The 23,476-nt window shown below is 34.3% G+C and overlaps 2 protein-coding genes across 3 annotated transcripts in view; one reads left to right on the top strand and one right to left on the bottom strand.

The window, feature by feature from the left end:
• The window catches only part of LOC116282380 (ral guanine nucleotide dissociation stimulator-like), a 162,480-nt gene that overhangs the window by 52,750 nt on the left and 86,254 nt on the right, over nt 1–23,476 (top strand). The window lies entirely within an intron of this gene.
• WAPL (WAPL cohesin release factor) overlaps nt 1–23,476 on the bottom strand; it is a 64,920-nt gene that overhangs the window by 14,459 nt on the left and 26,985 nt on the right. For both annotated transcript variants that reach the window (XM_006217380.3, XM_006217381.4), the window contains exons 5-9: nt 5,833–5,928; nt 4,600–4,752; nt 4,208–4,344; nt 3,358–3,469; nt 1,680–1,907 (exon numbers count right to left, since the gene is read on the bottom strand). In XM_006217380.3, the coding sequence (XP_006217442.1) occupies nt 1,680–1,907; nt 3,358–3,469; nt 4,208–4,344; nt 4,600–4,752; nt 5,833–5,928 (726 nt within the window). The remainder of the gene's footprint in view (nt 1–1,679; nt 1,908–3,357; nt 3,470–4,207; nt 4,345–4,599; nt 4,753–5,832; nt 5,929–23,476) is intronic.

Below are 23,476 nucleotides of genomic sequence, written 5' to 3'. Positions count from 1 at the left end.
TGCTTGCTATATTCAGTACACTATACAAGCTAGTATTTAAAAGCAGCATACAATTCACATTTTATCTGAAAATGGAATAGTCTTCGAAAAGTTAAAGCACAACCCAATCATTACTAAGACTACTACCCAGCAATTGTGTGCTCTCAGTTATTTGAATTATACTTATTATTTTAACATTATATTAATATTTTGAATTATCTTTCCACAGCACATCAGGAGTAGCAATATATTTCAAGGAAGAGGTCGAACAATTAATAAAACAAACCAAACTTATGTGTAGGAGATAGTCACTATATAAAGCAATGTCTATTGTAAGATTTAAAACACACACAAAATTCAAGACCAGTTGAAATGGGGAGAGGGATGTAAAAAGAGTCATCCTAATATTAGCAACTGCGTTTGGTTTTAATCATGTGGTTAACTCCTTAACACAATATAAGAAAGTTACAATGGTATTTACCATCCTAATAAATTCAACAAATGATGGAGAAAATTCAAGGAGTATGTTTATCATCATGTTATTTAAGAGAAAATGCCTGGAAAGAATTGAAATGTACAACAATATGGGAGACAAAATAGTATTAAAGGTATGTTTATTCAATCATGCAGCAAATAAAAATTATAGGCTCAAATTTTTACCATTAAAAATTAGTATATGTAAAAATGTTAAAAGTAAATAACTTTTACTTTTAAAAGTAAAATATGTTTTTAAAATAGCATACAGATAGTTTGGTGAGGTAGAAGGATTGCTTATCTACAATCTTATCTCTTTTCTAATTTTAGTAATTTAAAGTACTGAGTACATGTAATTTGTATCCTGACTTTTAATGGTAACTCACTTTCCCTCTCAAACACCACTCTACCTGAATCTATTCCCTACTCTATCTTAACTAAACACAGCAATATCCCTAAGTCATATGTGGCTAACATGAAGCATTCTGCAATTTTTGAGGCAAATGCTGCAGTCTTCAGTTTTGTGGGTAGTAAAAGAAATCAATGCTTACATAATTCAAATGTTGGAAATATCTGAAAGTTGGGTATTTATATATATATATATATATATATATTTTTTTTTTAATGACCTTCTACTAATCTTTAGGACAAGTTTTTAAAAAGCCAGAAGGAAGTAGAACTAAAATCAACCGAAAGCAACACAATCATCTTGAACTTGGGGAGTTGCACTGAGCCTAACGGTAGCCACAGCCATGACTGATCCCCAGTATGAGAGACAATACTCCAGAAAAGGGCTGATGCCTAGGAATCTTCCTTCTGAGTCTTGATCTCTTGCAGCAGTTAATCAGATATCATGCAATAACTCTGAAATAAATAAATGCTCATTGAAAATGCTTTTGAAAATCTTTTGAGTCTTTACTACTGGAATCTACGAAGAGTAAGAATTCAAATTCCTACTAGCCTCAATGTAGTTATATTAAAAACAAGCAAACAAACAAAAAGGAAAAGGATTAAGCAAACTGCAATGAAAAAAAGTTGCCAGGAAAAAAAAAATCTAAATACCCATGGGCCATTTTAGGAAACAGAATTATGCTGAGCAAAACATCAGAAGAATTTGCCAAATTATAAACCAAGAGGTGAAATGATTTGTCCAAAGTCACACAGCTACTATGACTAAAAACTTTCTGAAAGTAATTTTCATTTTATAATGGAAGGAAGGAACCCACCGTTATATTTTCTAGATCAAGGTGCTTATTGTGTACAGTTTCGCAGAGCCTTCGAATTTTTTCTTTAATTTTATTCATGTCTTTTTCATTCAGCAGCTTAGCTGACGAAGCATCTTGTTCCAGTTCTAAAAGTCGAATCATTAGATCTAGGCTAGCTCTATCAAGATCCATGTTCAAACGATCTCTACTCAGTATGTACATGAGGGCAGCTGTACAAAGGGACAGATTCTTCAATAGACAAAAAAAAAAAAAAAGTAAGCAATTAGTGATAATTTCAGGAGATAAGATCATTTTGATGTTTGTTCATATTCTGGAAACCTTAAAAATGTTTTATTCAGTGAAAACTCCCCTCTTAAAATATGCTGCGGAAATATGAATTAGATAAATACATAAAGTACCGTTGCTTAAAATTTTCCTTTCTACAGAATTTCCCTACCTAAATGCTTCTAGCTTTAGGGCATTCAAGTGGAATTACATATTTTGGAGGCCATTCTGTACTAAATGAAGAGTTTACAAAATACTTTTCCAGCTATAAATAATCCTATTTTAAAATACCTTCACTCTTTGTTCTTTATGATACAGTAGATAAAGTCGAATTTCAGTTTAAAATCAGTAACTAAATGCAATAGTATAAATGTAAAATCTGTATCAGAATCAGCTATTTTTTTTATGTAAAAGGAAAACAACTGAGTTTGTGTCAATATATATAAAGCTAGGATGCTCAAATAAGCATTATTTAGACTCATTTCTTTAAAATAAACCTATCAGGCCTGGGTGAAGCAAGTAATTTTTAGAAAACCATTAATATAATGTGCTCTCAAAATCATTCAGATCAAGTAGTACACTCTGCTTACAATAAAATCTACAAACACTGAAGGTGATATATTATAGGTAAGCGTTAATATAACAAAAAAAGTCTATGTTGGGATATTCCAACATTTAGGATATTCTGTACTTAACACTTGTTTCAATGCACAGAAACACAATTAACTATCTAAAGATTTAAGCTCTGAATCTCCCAAATTCTGATTAGGTTCAAAATTCTACCTAAATGCTTACAGAGCAAAGTAGTTTTGGAAATTAAAATGGCATAGGCCCTGGGAGATTTCCTTGAACAAAAATTAATAAAGCCACCTCAAAATACCACTACTGATCATGATTAGTAGTGATTTTTTTTCTAATTTCAAAAATGTTAAACCCAACTTTTTAATGTAAATATGCTTTATTTTTAAGAGAAAGTGTCAAAGTCATAATGAAAATGAGAAATTGATCCCTTTTCATAATGGGCTATGTTCTATAGTCAACATCCAGATAAAATGTTAAAAAAAATTTTTTATCAGAACTTTTTTCTGTGCTATTAATATCAAAAACCATAAAAGATTTTTTTCCAGTAATTTTGATTAGAGAAAATCAATGCTTACAGAATTAAATCTCCAGTAGTATGCTAGCTATAATAACTGAATTAATGTTTTAACAGTATAAATTGACAGGTTAAGAGAAAAATGTCATGAGCAAATAACTTTGATTTATTAAGCAAAAACTTCTGGCATTAAGCAAATAAAACTTAACTCATAATTAGGAAATATTTATAGATGAATATTCAATGAAGGTATTTTTTCAATAGCTAAGTAAACTAGAATTTTAAAATAATGCTTCTCAATCCCAGAAACTTAAATACCTGATGATGCTGGGAATCATCCAAGGTTTTAAAGACCATTGCTACCATTCCGTGTGCTCTCAGGTGCATTCGAAAACTGGGCATGGCACATTTAGTAGCCAAGCTAATAACACTAGAAGAAAAGAGACTAGGTTAGGGGAACTGAAAATACCTAGTGCATTAATTTTCTGTTTGCACAGTACCAAAACAAGCAAAAAGACACGTGGTAGGTCGGGGTGGGGGGTCAAAGCCCATACAGATGACAATATAAAAAACATGGGCAAACCAAATTATTAAAAAACTTACTGGTGCATAGTATGTGATTATGCACACTATATTAAAAAATATGACACAGGATCATCTTCAGTGTATTTCTTACATTATCACTACCATTAAATTAAAAGCAAAAAAATCTCAGCTACCTTTCATAATGCTTCTAATTCATAAAGAGTATAAATAATATCTAATTGGACATATTCCAAATGTCTGGATAATTCAGTCAAATCAAGATATTCAATCCATTACAGTATGTAAAAGATGATTCAAATCAAAACATATGTCAATCAAATTTATCATCTGCATGTGTAAAATTTGGGGCTAAGAAGGAACTGAAAAGATTTTTTAGAATAACACTCCTTCTAAGCATCGGAAGTGAATCCTATTCTATACTTTCAAAAGGCTGTATCATCCAACTTTACTTCGTCCATGTAGAATCAAGTCCCTTAAAAGAAATCAATCACGTTTTAACTTATCACTGGCTATAGCCTACACCTATAATAACAAAATCACAAATGTTGTGCTCTATGCAGTTAGAAATTTTTAATGAGAAAGAGCATGCATACAATTACCAAATATATAAAAAAAGTCTTACCTAAGGCAACGTGTGTTTAGAGGCTGAGTGCTCTTTAAGCCACTTAACAAGTACTCAATGTCATCAGTGAACTCTTGATTTTCACCAAATTCCACCACATCATTGAAGTGCTTCACATGCTGAACAACAGTATATAACTGCCAAGAAAACATAAGTCCACTTCCTTTTTAACTATGCAGTAGCATATTTAAATCTATGGGCTTGCTGTGCTCTACTTAAAATGGATAGTTTATCAGATGTCAACCAAAAGATAAGTAAAAACATGGGTAGTAGTAGGGTAAGTTCATGGTTCAAAATTGAGTATCAGGGTGCTAATATGTGTTCAAGACATTAAAAGGCTAGATAACACAAAACTCTATCCACGTGCAGTAAAACTGTATATGGCTGCTTACTTCTTTGTCTTCTTTTCTGCATTTCAGTGCAGTAACTATATCTTGGTAGGGCTGAGTAGGTATTGTCACAGTTTTTATCACTTTGGGTGGTGGTGCAGGAGCCTTAAAAACTCCATCATCTTTTTGATTTAGTTCCTTTGAAGACAGCCTCACCTATTAATAAAGGTATTAAATTAGTTGTTCTAAATAAATACATAAAAATAGTAACATCTCATCTACTTGGCAAATTTAGCTTAAGAAGAATAATCCCCTCTCCCCCTGCAGAAGGTAGGAGGCAGCCTCTGAAAGGTCATCAGGGATACTTTAAAAATTCCATGCACTACAAGGTAAGACTCATGTACGTTTTATCCACAAAAGAACCACTCAGGAATTCCTTCTGGTCTTTTTAAACTTACATTTCATAAATTTTGTTTTGTCTCCAGGACCATTAGAAGAAATAAAGAACCACAATTACATACATAAATAGCACTTTTAAGCAGCTCAGGATGGCCAAGAAAACTATAACAGACAGACAAAAGAATTTTTAAAGTAGAAGCATCTATAGTTTAGGGTAGGAAAAAACAGCCATAATATGCACAGTGATAGTTCTATACTAGTAAAAGGAGTTTAATATATCAACTTAAGAAGACAAGGAACAGTACAGTATATTTCAGAATGATTTCTATCCCTATTTTTGTTGTTATAACGTACTCATTCTTTGACAGCTCCAGATGGCTGAGGTGTCACCATTAATCAGAAATATTAATGTATGGCCCTATCAGTTATTCTAAAGAAAATAATCTGATAAGAACTTTTTGCAAATGTGTTTTGAATTGAAAGGTATTATTGGAACGCAGGAAAAAGTTCTGCTCTGAAAAGCAAATTAATCACTCAAAGCCACTTTAAGATCAATGCAAATTATAATATAGCTCTTAATAGTTAATACAAACTATTACAAACTATGAAATACATAATACTGTATTTCCATAAAATATGGGTCAGGAGTAAATAAAGTAGTCTAATATTTTTTAAGGCTTTCATTTATAACCTAGTAATACCAGAATTTCTGTTATCTTGTCCACAATCTTTACTGTTCCAATGAATTAAACTGAAGCTACTAAATTTTAGTGAGGAAGTTGAAAATAAACTGTAAGAAAAGCCAGAGACTTTCAAATTATGAATGAAGATAGCAACTGATTAATTAATTTACCATTCATTACACAAGCATGAAATTAAACAGTACAGTTCACTTACTGTGACACTCTGAGGTTTTCCTACTGGTGGCCCAGGTATTTCTTCTGAGTCTGGATGGTTCCAATGTCTGGCATTATATACAGCTTTTGTAGGAGACTAGAGAAAGTGGGAAAAGATCAACTGTTTCCACCTTACTCTGCATCCTTATTAAATTACCTCATTTTAAAAACTAAAAATCATAAAGAATAATTTAAATACAGAAACACAGATCCTAGACAGAGGACAGACAGTATCCGGCCCTGTAGCAGACAGGGGGTCACTGTGTTTTTCCACCACAAAATCAACAATCAGTGTTCTAGAACTATTTTCAACCAAGAAAAGAAATTAAACCTCTTGCCAAGCTTATATTAACTTACTAATCAATACAGTTAATTCAACCTGTTCTTTATTCCTCATACTACTGATTCATGCCCCACATTCTTCCAACAATGGAAATAGGCAGCTTATGACAAGTGATAATGGTTCTTTCATTTAAGTGAACCTGGTAGGACCAGACGAGTGCCATTATTCAAAAGTTATAAAGGTAAATATGGTATGTATACCACACAATTACATAATGGAATCTACAGCAGTACTATGTAATAAGATACATGATTTCTGCAGCAAAATTATAAATATTCACACTGGGTGGGATAAAGATGTAAATTGCCCCACCCTAGTTCAGGCTAGTTTGCTGCCAAATCAATATACTACAAACTTAATGAAAAAAACTTTCGGTTTTAATACTTTGAACTTCAGAATTGAGAATAAATAACCGTAAGCCTGCATAATCAAATCCATAGGATTAAACCGGTATAAAAGGAACAAATCCTCACTTTCAAAAGAAGACTGATTAAACAGACTGACAACATTTTCTCCATCACAAAAATGATGTTAAATTATGTCTTTTAAACTTCAAATAAATGGTTTGATCTTATTAGAGATTCTGTTTGTAAGAGGGTAATAATTAATAATCTTCAGATTTCTAGTACTACATACAAAAAGAGGAGAAACATACTTCAAGACTAGCCAAAAATCTGTATCAAAAAATTAACCATCTTCCCTTATTCGCTGCAGTGAAGTAACATAATTGGAATCATACAATAAAGTTATCTTTTTATACAAATACTATCTTCGAAGTAACCATGCTGTGACAAAGACAACAGTGTCCCAAGAACTGGCTTTTTAAAAGTAAAGTTTAAACTGATTCACATATTTGTTAGAAAACCTTAATGCTAAAACAAATCTATTATGAAACTTACATAAAGCAGAAAGTTTCATTTGTACTATGTATACAAATGCATTATTTTTATATATCAGGTAGCATAAAGTGACACAGCATTAGTAATCTAAAGCAATTTATGCACTCATGCAATGACTTGATCAGGCCCCTTGAGGCACAACCACATAGAGCAGACTCAACATAAATTATAAAATCTAGCTCTCTCTTAAATGTTTTTCTCTCAAACATCTACATCATCTACATGCCTGCTAGTCGTCAGATCTTGCATTTAAGCAACTACTAATACCAAAGCACAGTCATAAGCCTAGGAAGATAACAAGACTTGAAAAGAATAGGTGCCTCAAAGCTCCTATTAACAATCTTTTGGATAGTAAAAAGGTAACCTGGTTTCACAGGTAACAAAATGGTGGAGTGGGTCAACATTCTAAAGTAAATAGACCCTCTTCTAGTTAATTCTGAGTGGCAATACACCTAACAGTTATAAAGTGGACTCAGGAACCAGATGGTCTGGATTAAAATCCAGATAAATAGTAAACTCTACTATTGCTTGTTACTAAAAATTTTTCTCATCTGTAAAATAGGGTTAATAACAGTACCTGTTGCAAAAGGTTATTGTGAGGATTAAATGAATATGTGTAAAACATATACTGGAGTGCCTGAAACAATATGTGCTTTACAAATATTATTAATAATAACAGTAATAATTATGTGATGATGTGCAGTTCTGTCTGAGACCAGCATCTTCATAAGGGAATTGGAATATATGGTGTAGCCAAGTAACAGAGGGACTACAACTGACATGAATGAACACATTCTGATAACAAATACTAACATTATAAAAAGCAGACTTGGATATTCTGTCTTAATTCATATCAAAAGTAATTCAACAATATCCCAGATAAATACAGAGGCAAAAATCTTCAACGAAATACTAGAAAACTAAATTCAACAGCAAATTAAAAGGATCACACACCATGATCATTTAGGATTTATCCTTGGGATGCAAGGATGGTTCAACATACGAAAATCAACCAATGTGATATATACAACATTAACAGAATGAAGGTCAAAAATCACATGATTGTCTCAATTGGTGCAGAAAAAGCATTTAACAAAATTCAACACCCTTTCATGAAAAAACATTCAACATACTAAGAACAAAACGAAATTACCCCAACATAGAGATCATAAATACAAAGCCCACAGTTAACATCATACTCAACAGTGAAAAACTGAAAACTTTTTCTCTGAGATCAGGCACAAGGCAAGAGTGCCCACTCACACTAATTCTCACTGATAGTACTGAACATACCAGCAAAAGCAATTAGGAAAGAAAAAAAAAATAATAAAAGGCCTCCAAATCAGGAAGGAAGGAAGGAAGGAAGGAAGGAAGGAAGGAAGGAAGGAAGGAAGGAAGGGAGAAAATTTTCTCTATTCACAGATGACAATTTTACATAAAGTAAACCCTAGAGATTACACACACACACATTAAAAAAAAAAAAAACTTTGTTAGAACAAATAAATGTAACCAATAAAGCTGTATGATATACAAATCATTTGCATTTCTATACACCAACAAAGAAGAATCCAATGGAAATGAAGAAAATTCCATTCACAGTAACATCAAAAATAATAAAATATTTAAGAATAAACTTAGGAATAAACTTAACCAAGGAGACAATAGATTTGTACCCCAACAACTACAAAATATCACTGAAACAAATTAAAGACACAAAGAAATAGAATGACATCTTGTGTTCATGGATTAGATAACTTAATATTGCTAAAATGACCATATTACCCAAAACGATCTACAGATTCAATCCAATTCCTGTCAAAATTCCAGTGGTATTTTTTACAGAAGTAGATAAAACAAACCCAAAATTCATATAGAACCCCAAAAGACCCTGAATAGCCAAAATAATCTTGAGAAAGAACAAAAAACCCAGAGGCCCCACATTTCCTGATTTCAAAACGTATTACAAAGCTAAAGTAATCAAAACAGTAGGGTAGGGAAATGGGTATATAGCTCAGTGGTACAGTGCATGCTTAGCATGAGCGAGGTCCTGGTTTCAATCCCCAGTACTTCCATTAAAAACAACAACAACAACAAAAAACAACAGTATGCTACTGGCATAAAGATAAACATATAGACCTACAGTACAGAATAGAGAGCCCGGGAATAAATCCACATATCTATGGTCAAATGATCTTCACCAAGGATGCCAAGACTACACAACGGGGACAGTGTCTCTACAACAAATGGTGCTGGGCAAACTGGATATCCACATTCAAAAGAATGAAACTGAAGCCTCATCTTACATCATACACAAAAATCACCTCAAAATGTATTAAAGACTTAAACATAAGACCTAGAACTAAAACTCCTAGAAGAAAACATGGGAGAAAAGATACGTAACACTGGACCTGGCAATGACTTCTTGCCAAGAAGCACAAGCACAAAAGCATGAGCAACAGAAGCGAGCACAGACAAGTAGCACTACATCATAAACGCTTCTGCACAGCAAAGGGAACAATTAAGTGTAAAAAGGTGACCTACAGAATGGGAGGAAATATTTGCAAATCATGTATCTGATAAGGAGTTACTATCCAAAATACACAAGGAACTCCTATAAGTCAATAGAAAAATAACAGACAATAATAACCACCTGATTGAAAGACAGGCAAAATGATGACTGGATCACAGCATTCCGTTGATTCTTATTTTGTGGTTGGCTTTATTCCTTTGACAACTATGTAACTTTAAAAAGCTAAATCTCTAAACTGTTCTTAGAAACAATAATCAGTACATATATGTTAACTAAAAAAAAGTGCAGTATATTATGTATATGTATTTACATGCAATATATTGTACATGTGCAGTCAAACTAACAATCCTATTAAAACTGAAAATAACAAAAACAAAAATTCTTTCTCTCTTTGTTTTGGTCACTTATAAAATAGACCAAGAGCAATGTCTTTTAAAAGCCACACTTGACTGGATCTATTAATGTAATTCGGGTGCTAAACTTGCTAAAAATTCCTTTCCTTAAAATATAATATGCCTGATGATGAACAATGCCCAGAATTTTCAGCTAGTTGATGTTTTTTAAAAAAGTCCTCAGCATTTACAATTAAAATTTTAAAAGTCTTCTAGCAAGAAACTCAGATTTAAGGTATGTGTCACTCATGGCAGTAAAACTAAGTAGGTTTTCCATCTCCTCTCAGGGCCAGTTGCCAAAATTAGTCATTTTATTAAAGAGCTGTTTTCACAGTGGGGGGGGGGGGGCAAAAAAAAAGAGGAAGCAAAAGATCTGAATAGAAATTTCTCCAAAGAAGACATACAAATGGCTAAGAAGTACATGAAAGATGCTCAACATCACTAAGCATTAAGAGGAATGCAACATCAAAATCACAATGAAGTATCACTTCGTTCCCATCAGGATGGCCACCATGAAAAGAGCAAAAAACAAGTGTAGGGAAAAGAGGCAACTATTATTCATCAATAAAATAGAAGGAAATCCTATCATACGCTACAACATGAAAGAATCTTTAGGCTGCTATACTAAGTGAAATAAGCCAGTCACAGAAGGAGTTAATACTGCATAATTCGACTTATGAGATATCTAGTCATACTCATAAAAACAGAAATGGTGGTTACCAGGGGCTGGAGGGGGGCAAAATGGGGAGCTGCTGTTCAATGAGTAGTTTCTGTCATGCAAGATGAAAAAATTCTACAGATCCATGGGACAATATTGTGCTAATAGTAGTTACCAATATGGTACACTTTAAAATTTCCTGAGGGTAGATCTCATGCTGTGTTTTTTGCTACAATAAATAAAATTTTTGAAAAGCCTTTGAAGCCTAACGTATTCAGCATAACTGCGTAAGTTATAGTCAAAATACATTCAATGAAATTTTTGTTTACTCTGATGAACAAGACAACTTAGTAAATACTATTATCTTAAAGGTTTTTGCTGGTGTTTTGCCACTTTAATGCTAATGAGTAATTGAAAGGAAAGTAAACCAATGAAAATTGTTCCTTGGCTATTATTTCAAAGTTTTACAAGATTAATATAGGGTTTATTACAGGCAGGTGGAGGAGATGAAGATACATCCCACTATCTAAAAATTAAAATAAAAGGTAACATCTAGAGTGGTTAATACACACACACATGCTGGGGGGATGGGAGGATACGACAACACTCAGGGACTCTTGAGCTCTTTACATCATTCCAAAAGGTGTAACAATTTCACATGCACCTAAGTGAACTGTATATGGAAAGAAACCACACAACACTACTATGTCACATTCTAATGTCACTACTCAGTGAGTGAGTGTGTACAGTATGTGCAGGAATACCAGACAGCAATCAACTTTTCATGGAAAATGAAAATCACTCTTGCCATTGAGTAACTTAGCTAAGTTTTAACTGAGTCATTCTGATTATACCACCAGGTTTATCTTTAATTTTGTTAATTTTATTGTGGTTTAAAAAGCAGATGCATCATATTAACCATAACTTTTCTCCATGTTATAGTATTTGTGGATTCTGTTTGCTCTGCAATCTAATGGGAAGAATACTTAAAACAAAATGAGCAGAAAGCTCTTAAGACTACTCTAATATTCTAAATATTTGGAATCATTTTAGCATACTTCAGTCCTAGTAATCTTAAACATATTATTCATTTCTATTCAATTCTCCAGGGGCAGGACACATAAGGAGACGTCAAATGTTAACACTCCACTACAGCTAAGGAAAAAATATGCCAGTGGCAGAACTATGGAGCATAAAATTTATCCATGAGAGATAATCCAGTTTCTATAAAAGCAATGGGTAAAAATTAGTTTTTACTACTATAACGCCAAGGCTGCAGTTAACAGATTGGCTCAATGAATCACAATTATAAAGCAGAGGTAAGAAGAGTTCCCTCATTAAAAGCTACAAAGAAATGACAATATTATGCTATCCTTTATTGAGCTGGCTCTCAAAAAGGAAAAATATTGGAATAACTGTTTTTAAGCCTTATCAATTCTTTTTTAAGTCTTATCAATTCTTCAGCAGTACCAAACTTATTTCTCAGTTTTAAAGAGCACTATGTACTAAATGAGGACAAATACAGTAAGCTGATTAGAATTCATCCAGCCTTACCCACACCAGGATAGCATGAGAACAGAAGCATGCACTCACCAATAATTCCATCAGCACACTCTACAACTACATGAGTTCTGAAAAAGCAAAGCACTGCAATGCACAACTGTGTATGTGCGTGTGTGGTACTTTAGCGGAAACTCAAAAGGGGGAAAATTAATCTCAATTTGGCTTTTTTTTTAATTGCTAAGGATTTTTTTTTGAGACGGGTGGTAGAAGCATTGGAAATCGGAAGGAGAAAATTTTGCAAAGATGAGAAAATGTTTCAGCTCTTTAGAACTTTCTTTTAAGCAGAATCATATAATCTCAAAGTGTTCTAAACTATGATAAAACAAAAATCCTTAAATTTTCATGATTTGTTAAATATTCAGGGTATTAGATTATTTGAGGGAAAACTGCAGCTATCCCTATACTAAAGCCAAGAATGTCTGTACTGCTAAGAACCAGACATTTAGAGTATGTTAAAGACAGAGAACTATGCAGAGAATATAATCTACAAGTAACAGGAGAAGTAGAGATGAAAATCTTTTCTGCCTGACTCAGGTAAGAGATAGCAGATAAACCTTTTAAAGATACATTTGCTATTTTTATGAAGAAACTGTCAATTCCTATCATATGAAAAACAATGCATACCACTACTCAGCTGTTTTAAGTATAACTTCAACAGTATAATTAGTGACAATTTTATAAAACTTTACAAAAGCAGGCATTGCCACCTCAGAACATCACCTTGAAATAGTATAATCTGAGCATAAACTCTTTAGCTGGATACGTGCTTGTTCTGATTTTCCAGCATCGCTTGCTGCTCAAGTGGGCATGTGACCAAGTTCTAGTCAATGATGTACGAATGGAAGTGTAGTACATCTTCTGGGTCCTGGCCTTCTAGGGATGGTCCAGTGCCTCTCCTTCCCATTCCTTCTATTTGTACTCTTCAATACTATAGAAATGGCAGAACACCACCACAGAGAAAGCTGGGTCCCTGGTAATACAGCAACTTGAAAATAGTGCAGAGACAAACAGCCAAGGACTGCTAAACCAAAGAAAAATAAGCTACGTATTACAAACTAATGGGGGGGGGGGGCAGGGGGAGATACAGCTCAGTCTTAGAATGTATGCCTAGCGTGCACAAGGTCCTGGCTCAATCCCCAGTACCTCCATTAAAATAATAAATAAATAAAAACTAATCTAGGATTTCTTTTCCAGTAGCTAAACCAAATGCTAGGACAACAATCTCTGAATTATCTTCAACTGAAATTAGGACCAAATAATGATAGGGATGTGCTGAACATACAAAATTTTACCAATACTGGATTTGTATATACATAACCAACACACATATAACCTTAAAAAGAAGTAACTTTGAAGGATATAAACAACATTTAAGAGAATAGAGGAAGGAAAACACTAAGGAAAAATATAACTTAAAAAAATTATAAATACATATACTCTAAGGAAGATCTCTATGAACTTATAGACTATGATTTCCAAGAGTTATTACTAAATAAAAAAAGGCAAAGTGCAAAAGTGCACATATAGATACTTCCTTTTACATAAGAAGGAGGGAAAATAAGATAATTTGTACTTATTTTTTATAAAAAGAAACACAGAAAGGATAGAGGAGAGAACAATTAAGTCACTTCCCTACCAGAGGTGGGTGATGGGCTGCAACATCTCCCAATGAAGTGACCCTTCACTGAACTTACCTTTCTGTATAGTGTTGACTTTTGGAAGCATGCATAACATGTTAATATACATATTCAATCAAAAAAATTAAATAAATGAGAATAAAAGGGAAAAAAGCCTAAAATAAAAGCAAATCAGAACAAATAAACCTACTTATAACTCAAACAAACAGCAAACACACTGAAAGGAAAACAGAGCGAACAAAAGACAGGCAGACAACTAATCTAAATAACTTATAACACAATATTTGACTTTACTCCCTGAGTCATGGGCAGTGTAGCCTGGGGCAAGTGCAGGATCACAAGCAAATCCTAAACACATTAGTAGAGTTATTCACTACAGTGGAACAGACAAAGCAATTCTATTTTAGATGTATCAGAGGTTTGAGTAAAAGTGTTGATACTGCTGCGAGTCAGGGTTAAAACAGAAGGCAAGCAAAGAACCCTGCAGGGATGGACTAATACTGAACATAGTGTGAACTCATGATTTCTACAACAGGTATGTGCACATGCTAAAATCTACATGCATGTACGTGCATATTTCCCACCTAAGGGGCCAAGAAGTGCTGACTACATCTACTGCCCAGATCTTAGTCTCTAGTGCCATTCCCCACTACAGGGCATGGGGACTCCTCAGAGAATGGGCCTGATTCCAGGGCTGGAACACACCAGGTGCAAGATGAATCTGCAATACTGTTATGCCAGAAAGTAAGAAAGTGCTCATAAAATGATGTGGGCATGTCACAGTGAAAGAAGAGCTAGATTAGCCAAGTCAGGACAAATTCAAACCATTTTAAAAGTGAGGGGAGGGATTCTTAAGTCCATACTGATAAAAGAAAAATAAAACCAAATAAAATAAACAAATGAATAAATAAACGGGAGAAGGAGGATGGGCTGATGCTCATAACGGCGGTGAGGACTGACTGATGAAGGTGAAGGGATGTGAGAGATGGAAAATGGTTTTTTGCAGGCAGCAGATTTAAGAGTATATCCTAGTGAAGAACAAGGGCACTTGGATGGTTTCTTCAAAGACTGCTTTTCAGTTGCAAGGGAGAAAAAAAATAGTATACAGTGGAATAATGGACAACCTTTAACTGGGTGATCATAATTAGCATCCTCCAGAGGTGACACTGAAAAGAATTCATCATCACTTAACACAGTATCCTGGCCCAGAATGAATAACCTGAATTCAATCCTGAGGAAACATCAGACTAAACCAAAATGAGGAACTTTTTTTTTAAGTACAGGATGTCAGTGTTATAAAAGACAAAGAAAGTCTATGGAAATGTTCCTGTTTAAAGGAGACTAAAGAGGTGGAGAGCTCAGTGGTAGAGTGTGTGCTTAGCATGTCATGAGGTCCTGGGTTCAATCCCTAGTACCTCCGTTAAAATAAAGAACTAAATAAACCTAACCTTCCTCCACCCCCAAAAAAAGGAGACTGAAGAGACAGCTAAGCAACTAAATGAATGATAGCTAAACGAAATACCTCACCCTAGACTGGATCCTGTACCAGAGAGGAGAAAACACTACAGAGGACACTACTGTGTCAACTAACAAAACTGACACAACAATAAATTAGATAAAAATACTGGAACAATGTCATCTATACTGAAGGTGATTACTGTGATGTGGACATGTAACTGACTAGGAAATTAGATATATATATATATAAAATATGCACACATATATAATACATATATATGTATATATAAAATATACATATATCTCTTACCCTTAAATAGTCAGGAAAAAAATGTGTACGTATGAGTGTACACACACACACACACACACACCACACACAAATACAGAGAAAGAACAAATGAAAAAGGCAAATATTAAGATAATCAGGGTAAGGAATGTTCTTTGTACTATTTTATTTTTGCAACTCTTCTATTAATTTTGAAATTATTTCCAAATACAAACTATTTTTAATTATTTCCAAGTAAAAAATATTAAAAATCTTTTAAAATTCTCTCAGAAAACCTGTAAAATAGAAAAAGTATAAATCATCATTCTATCAGTTAATGTTTTAATTTTCATGAAACTAAATCAAATGCAGACCAGAGTAAAAGAAAGTAAGAAATCAAAGAGTAATAAAAGATTAATATAACCTTAACACAGGCAATCCTACCAAGTGGGAAGGGATAAAGATCTTTCATTTATGTTCTTAAATCAAATACTGTTAATTAAATAGCCCATCAATAACAAACGAAAGTTTAACAGCAATACTTCCTTAGTTGAGGCATGGGAAAAGATTACAACATAACTCACATTTGGCCCAAGATAGTAAGAGTGTTCTTTTTTAATGGTAAAAAGCAAAGGGGCCACTTGACAACCTCCTCTGCCCTGGTTGCTAAGAAACACAAAATTATATTTGTGGTAGGTCCCTAAGAAATCCATCAAGACAAAAACCCTTGAATTTTGGCTTCAACTCCATCTATTCATTACTTTTTCTTCACACAATTTCCTCCTTTATTTTCAATCTGGTTCTACCAACCTTATCTCTATACATTTTTTTAAAAAGTTTTTTATATGGACATCATATAAATCATAATTAAACATAAAGAGATATAATTATATTTCAATTTAATATGGAATTCCATGTCAAGTCAAATCAAAAGTATGGGTAGAAGAGAAAAAAAAAACAAACCAAAAGAGAAGGAAACAAGAATGAATCATTAGTTCTGAAGGTATTCATTACATCTTAGGTCCTCTACAAAAAAAAAAAAAAAAGATTTACTTTCTAGACTATAAGGATATAGAATATAGCGATTATATAAATCTAGGCTGTCCATTTCTGGACAAGATGGAGTAACAGGGACCAAATTTATCTTTCTACTAGAAAATAACAAACTGGACAGAATCTATGAAATAATTTTCAGTCACTGGGCATTGGGTAGCATAGCACAATAATCCCTAAGCAGGGGTGAAATGAGATAAGGCCTACAATTGCCTAAGTTTCCAGACAATGGCACAAGGAAGGAGAATTCAGAGCCCAGCCAGCAGCAGCCTCTCTTAGTTGAGGAGACGGAACTAGGAGTCCAGGGATAAAGGTGACTGAAAGTTCACAGAGCACAGTATCACAGGAAAGAGCTGCACAAAGAACTTAATAAAGATCTACAGAGACTCCCTCTCAAATATGTGGCTGAGTACTGACGAGCAAATGTGAGGCAGGAAAAAGTACTTCCCTCAAAAGAGCAAACAATTCCTAAACTGCTTCTCCTCAAACTGGAAAAGTTTGTGTCCCCACTAGCCAAGGCTGAAAAACCTTGTAATCCAGAGGAATCAGGTGATATATTTGGGGGGATGGGGAGTGGAAGAGGGAAGTGAACTCTAAAGGCTGCCCTCCCACCTAAAATTTAAAAGACACATAAGGATCGAATATAACTTTGATGCATCTCAGAGCAAGCTGAAACTTACAGAGAAATATCCAGCACCCAGCAAGGTAAAAGTCTAAGTGACTAGCATCCAATTAAAAGTTATTAGCCATGCAAAGAAGCAGGAAAATACAACCCATAATGAGAAAAATCAATCTATAAAAACATACCCAGAAATAATACAGATGTCAGAATCAGAAGACAAAGACATGAAAATAACTGTTACTCACTCCACGTATGTAAGAAGGTAGGGGGAACAATGAATATGCTAAGTAGACAAGAAAAAAATAAAATAGACCCAAACTAAACTTTCAGAAATGAAAATTATAATGATTGGGATTAATAGCTGATTAGACTCTGTAGAATAACTTGAAAATGGGCAACAGAAACTAAACTATTTAATTAAATGAAACAAAAAGAAAAAAGACTGAAAAAAATTAAAGATGAAAAAATTGTCAGCGCACACTGGGACAAACTCACCTAGCTCAATAACTGTGTGAGAAGGTAAAGATGACTTCCCTCACAGAGAGCACTGCTTTGCTCTGAGCCTCTCAAACACTGTTTCATTTAAATTTCACCTCAATTCTCCAGTTCCTCCAAAATCCTATAAAAACTTTTCTTTGGTAAAATGCCCCGTGGTTCCTCTGGTGTGCAGTATCCTTTATTGCAGTAAGTCAACAAGCTTGATTCTGTCAGACCACAGGTTTTACCTGCTGATTTAAGGCTGACCGAAGTAAAACAAATGTAATCAGGTGTAATTAGAGTCCCCAGAGGGGGACAGAGAGCCCAAAATTATTTGAATAATACTGGCTGAAAATTTCCCAAATTTGATGTTTACCAATTTTCAAATATAAAAAAGCCAAGTATTTAGTACTATATGAGATTCTTTGCTGAAAGATACTTCCAAGAATCCCAGAAATATACATTTATAAACTCCTTCTGTACTTTGGGCACTAAGAATTTAAAGGTGAAAAAAAAATATGGTCACTATTCTCAAAAAACTCCTGGTATTATGCATCTGATGTTAAATTGGGGTCATTATTAGCATTATTAGCATGAAGACATTAGAGTATCAATATCAGCAAAGAGTTTTCTGGATGTTAGAATCCCAATGAATTCTAAATAAAATGTTATTACAAACTGGAAAAATAAATTCCAAACTATAAACACCCTAATACACACACAGACACTTTGGCTCAGTGTCAAATACGTGTCAAAGTTCTCATGCTCTTCTTGATTAAACCATAGCTAAATTTTCTCATTTTGAACTTTATTTTCTGAGAAGTAAGTTATAGTGCAATATTTTGAACTTCCAAATTTTAAAAGATCTTGAACTAAAGAAAATAAAAAGATTAATGGTACCTTTATTCCATATTAAAATTCTTCCAGAAAAAAATATATCATAGGAAAAAAAACACAAGAATTAGATCACACAGAGAAAACAACTTATACTTTCCTAGGTCTTTATAGAATACAAATCAATGACAAGTATCAAGTTTAATGTTTAAGTTAAATACATAAAAAGCAGATACTCCTGCTTCTGAACTAACACACTGAGGAAATACTAAGACTACTCACAAGTTTTCATGGGGGAAGAACATTCTATAACACACTTTTGAAGACATGTTCCTTTTTGTATACCCAGCACCTAGCACAGTGAAACGCATGTAGCATATGTTGAATGAAAACAATGACAAAGAAAAGCCCGCTAAAACTGACCCTCTCCATACCCAGGCTGAGCCAGAACGTGCTCAGCTTCAACCACTCTTTGGATCACCAACCTGGGAGCTCTGGCTAGCAGTAGCTTTTTACTTTTACACTTTGGCTAGTTTCCCTCATCGGCAGACCAGTGACTGGAGTCTCCCTTTTTTTCAGGCTTCACATTCAGGTTTTAGTCTATGAAAATATAGTGACTCTCATACTGCTATCTTGATGACTGGATCCCAGGATGGTCAATGAATCCCCAGACACAGATCAAAGGTAACCAAGCCAAAATGTAAAACAATTTGATAGAAAAATAAGCGGCTTCATCAGAGTGAGTTCCAACTGCCAGATAACGATGCTGTGAAGGAACACTGGTGAGAGGGAGAACTACTTGTCCTCCAAAATCTCTTCAATTTTTAAGATCTGCTTTTAAGTTGACAACCTATATAAGCTTATTTTATTAAACAAAAAATAAATTTCTAAAACTATATAAACTACACTTAAAACCACAGCTTTATGTAATTTTAAGTTTCTAATACAGCTAAATATACAACCATGATTTATACTGATAACCAAACTTTAATTCAGTTGCCCAAGCCCACTATTATGTGTCATATTGAATGACAGAAGGGAAGGGAAAAGAAAAAAAAAAAAAAGGCCAGAATGTTCTTTGAGAGTCAAACAAAAGATAGTTCCAGATGCGCCCAGCATTAAACCACTGGGAAATGATACAAGTGAAGGTATAAACACTTGAGAATTGAAACTGAGATTGACATTATGGTTAGTTTCATCAATGACCCAGCAACAGTCTTAACTGGCAAAATAAAACAGCCAAAGCCCAAGGTAAACTATAACCCTCTAAGCACTAAAGGTTAGTAAGGATGATTATACGGATAATCCTTTAGAAAGAGAGCAAACAGGCAGCAGCTGAAATCCAACAAAAGGTAGGGCAGGCAGAAGAAATGACCTAAGTATCAGCACATATTTGACAACTACAAATAATGGCATTCAGAGAAACTGGAGCCAGTGATCAGAAAAAGGATGGCCTTGGGAAAAAAAAGCATTAAAATTGCCAAATGATCAATAAAACTACGTAGAAACAAAAGGCACTTAAAAGCAGGTATGTTTCAACCTAATCCCACAAACCCTCTTTACTTTTCTCCCTTGCAAGCGAACCTTTTCTGCATAATCATGTCAAACATGTCCTTACTAGAAGTTTTCTTTACCCTCCTCATCTTCTTCCTGCCACATGTGTTCACCCAGCAAGCCTTCAGCCCTATTATGAACAACCCTTGTCTATACCCCTGGTGAGGTGTTGGGGGAAATTCTCACTGCCAGCAAACTTAAAAAGTTAATGTTTTCTAACATGGGAAGGTTAAAAAGGGAAGAGGGACCTCTTGGCGAGTGACACTAAAACTAAGGAGATGGCTTGTGTGGCCAGGAATTTGGCTATATACAAGAAGACTGAACAAATAAGTAAATATATTGAGGATAATGGAAACCAGAGTCCTCGCTGTTGGCAAAAAGAAGTAAAATGTGAAAAGCAGGAGGGCTAGAATAAAATATGTGGTGTTTAACTGGAATTGGAGATTATCAGTATGAACTCATGGTTCTAAATATACAGAGGTAAAAATATGCAGATATGAAATAAGTATATGCCTGGGTGTGTCCTTTGGTGGGGGGGACAGAGACAGACTCATATATTCACGTTTCCATACTGTTTACTCCAAGAAGAAATGGCCATACTTAGTAATCAGGTATTTCTAAAGATCATACTCCACTAAAACAAAACAGGAGTCCTTGGAGAAATGGCTGATTTCAGGTCTGGGAATGTATATGATGAGCTTTGAACATCTTTAGTGTGTCATTTACTAAGGAAATGCAAAATGGTCGGCCACCTTAAAAGTCAGTTTGAAAAAACATCCACAGGCCAAATCTAAGAAAATCTGAGTATCAAAATAATGATAGTACTATCATTTAAATAAGTAACAGTAGCAACTGAATAAAACAAGTTCATATTGACATAAAGAAATGAATATATAAGTATATAAATGGGTATATAATAATGAATATATAATGTAATGTATAAACATACATTCTTATATAAATGAAGTGTAGGAAAAGATCTATCTTATGTTAGAAGGCCAACTACTACTAACTATAGAAGGAATGATGTAATTAGGAAAAATTACTCAACAACTATCACAGTAAAGATGGATTCAGGCAAAAATGCTAAAACTAGTGGGTAAAAGTCTGATGCAGAAAGCTTAGGAACTGGACAGACCGCAAAAGACAGTCAACATCAGTTAACATCAACAGTAATGGTACAGACTGCCACTGTATGCCACCTGATAATACTATGAGAACACAGCATCTCTCCTGGTATTTCCACTAAATACACATAACCTAAATCCAATCGTGAGGAAACATGAGACAAGCACAAATGGAGAGCCATTCAACCAATAACCAATCTTAACTCTTTCCAAAGCCATGGAAAGAAACAGACGTTCCAGACTAAAGGAAGTGGAGATTTGTGACAACTAAATACAACATGTGATTCTGGATTCATGGGCTCTTTGTTTGGAAGATGGTGACACAATCGGTAAAACTGAATGGGATCTGTGGATTAGACTGAATTATTGTGTTTAATGTCACTGGCTTCCTGGGGTTGATGTGCAGACTGCTGCTATGCAGGAGAGCACTCTTGTTTCTAGAAAGCACAAACTACGGTATCCAGGATTAATCCGTGTGAAGTCTGCAACCCACTCTCAGGTCATACATACACACATAGTACCCCCAATGAGAAGGGGGCCCATTCTGACCACCCACGGGACACTTAGCTATGTCTGAGACATTCCTGGTTGAAATGGGGGTCAGGGGGTGGTACTAGCATTTGGCGGATAGAGGCCAGGGATGCTGCTATATATCCTCCATATACAGGGCCACCTTCCACAGCAAAGACTCATTCAACCCAAACATCGGTGTTGAGGCTAAGAAAGCCTGGTAGGTAAGGAGGAATACTTATCATACAAGACGTAAACCACTTCTCCACCACTCTGAAATGAGGTCATTAGTGTCTTTAATCAGATTAGAGAAGACCCAGATATTCCCACTAACCTATCAGCTACAGGAGGATATTTCTATTAAAATGGAGAAATGGAACAACTGCTGAAAACATGTCCTACACCCACCTACCCAGCAACTCTCCCTTTCCTTTTTCTCTGGAGATCTGGGATATGTAGGATAACCTACATAAAAACTCCTTGGAGAACTGAGCTTGTCTTATTTTTGCTTGGAAAACGTGAATCCTGGTTTGTTTGTTTTTTTAATTTTCTTAAATTGTGGGGGGATTAGGTTTATTTATTTCTTAATGGAGGTGCTGGGATTGAACCCAGGACCCTGTGCATGCTAAGTAGGCACTCTACCACTGAGCAATACCACCCCCCGGATTTCTTATATATAAAAGAAATCTATTTATTCCACTCTTACTTTAGAAATACTTAAAACTTTGATCCTATTTATGTATTTCTCCTATTTCTTTATACTCGCCAAAACTCAGTATGTAAAATTTCTCCTATTTCTGTTTCTCAATAGCTCTCTCCTTTTTAACAACTCTTAAGTAGCCTTTTAGTTGTCTTGAAGACAAATGGATGACCTAGTTCTTAAAAGAGCTAGGGATTTTATAGTGCTTGATTTCCTGTTGCTCTCTTCCTGAAGCAGGCTTCTAAATTCTTTACCTAGATATCGTCATAAGGATACATTAACTTCATGGGGTTTAAAGCATTTTTTTGTCACTTTTTATTAAAGTACTAAAACACTCAGGATTCAGTCTTATTTTTGAAGCTTTCTGATCCACCTAAGTAGCAGTAATATCTAACTGGAAAAAATTCTGACATAATTCCACTTAAAATAAAAAGGGTTTTGGCAAACATTTCAATACGAGGTTAAAAAGGAAATTAAAACATTTACTGAAGCCTCATCAGGGATTCAATCAGGACTGTTGTCTTAAGGCAGGACTTTACTCACATTACATCTTTCAAATGAGTTCAATCTCACAGCTCTTTTGGTTTCAAATAATAATTTTCCTCTGACAACTACCCATTAACAGTAAATAGGTCTTCTGCCTACTTGGTTGCATGACCTGATTTACTTTAGCTAGAGATTCTTTTATAATCGGGTCAAGTACATGCACACTGCTGTCTTCTAAGCCATGTCAGTAGCAAAGAAATGACTGTAATATTAAGTTTAAAACTAAGTTAAAAAAAAAAAAAGCACAAGTAAGTACAAATGAATTCAAATGAATACTGAATTAACATTCACAAGATAAAAATTATTTCAAAACTTTTGAACACATCACTATGGCTTCATTTTAGTAAAATAATCTCAAGACAAAAAGAACTGCAAAGAAATCTGAAACTTCACTCAGTGTATTTTGTCCATAATACTACTGGTATTATAACTTAAAAGTGTATTTACTGTCCATAATAATACTGGTATTACAATTTA

The sequence above is a fragment of the Vicugna pacos genome, chromosome 11, assembly GCF_048564905.1.
Source record: "Vicugna pacos chromosome 11, VicPac4, whole genome shotgun sequence".
Taxonomy (NCBI): Eukaryota; Metazoa; Chordata; class Mammalia; order Artiodactyla; family Camelidae; genus Vicugna; species Vicugna pacos.
The sequence above is the reverse complement of the archived record's forward strand: the minus strand, read 5'-3'. Positions and strand labels throughout refer to the sequence as shown.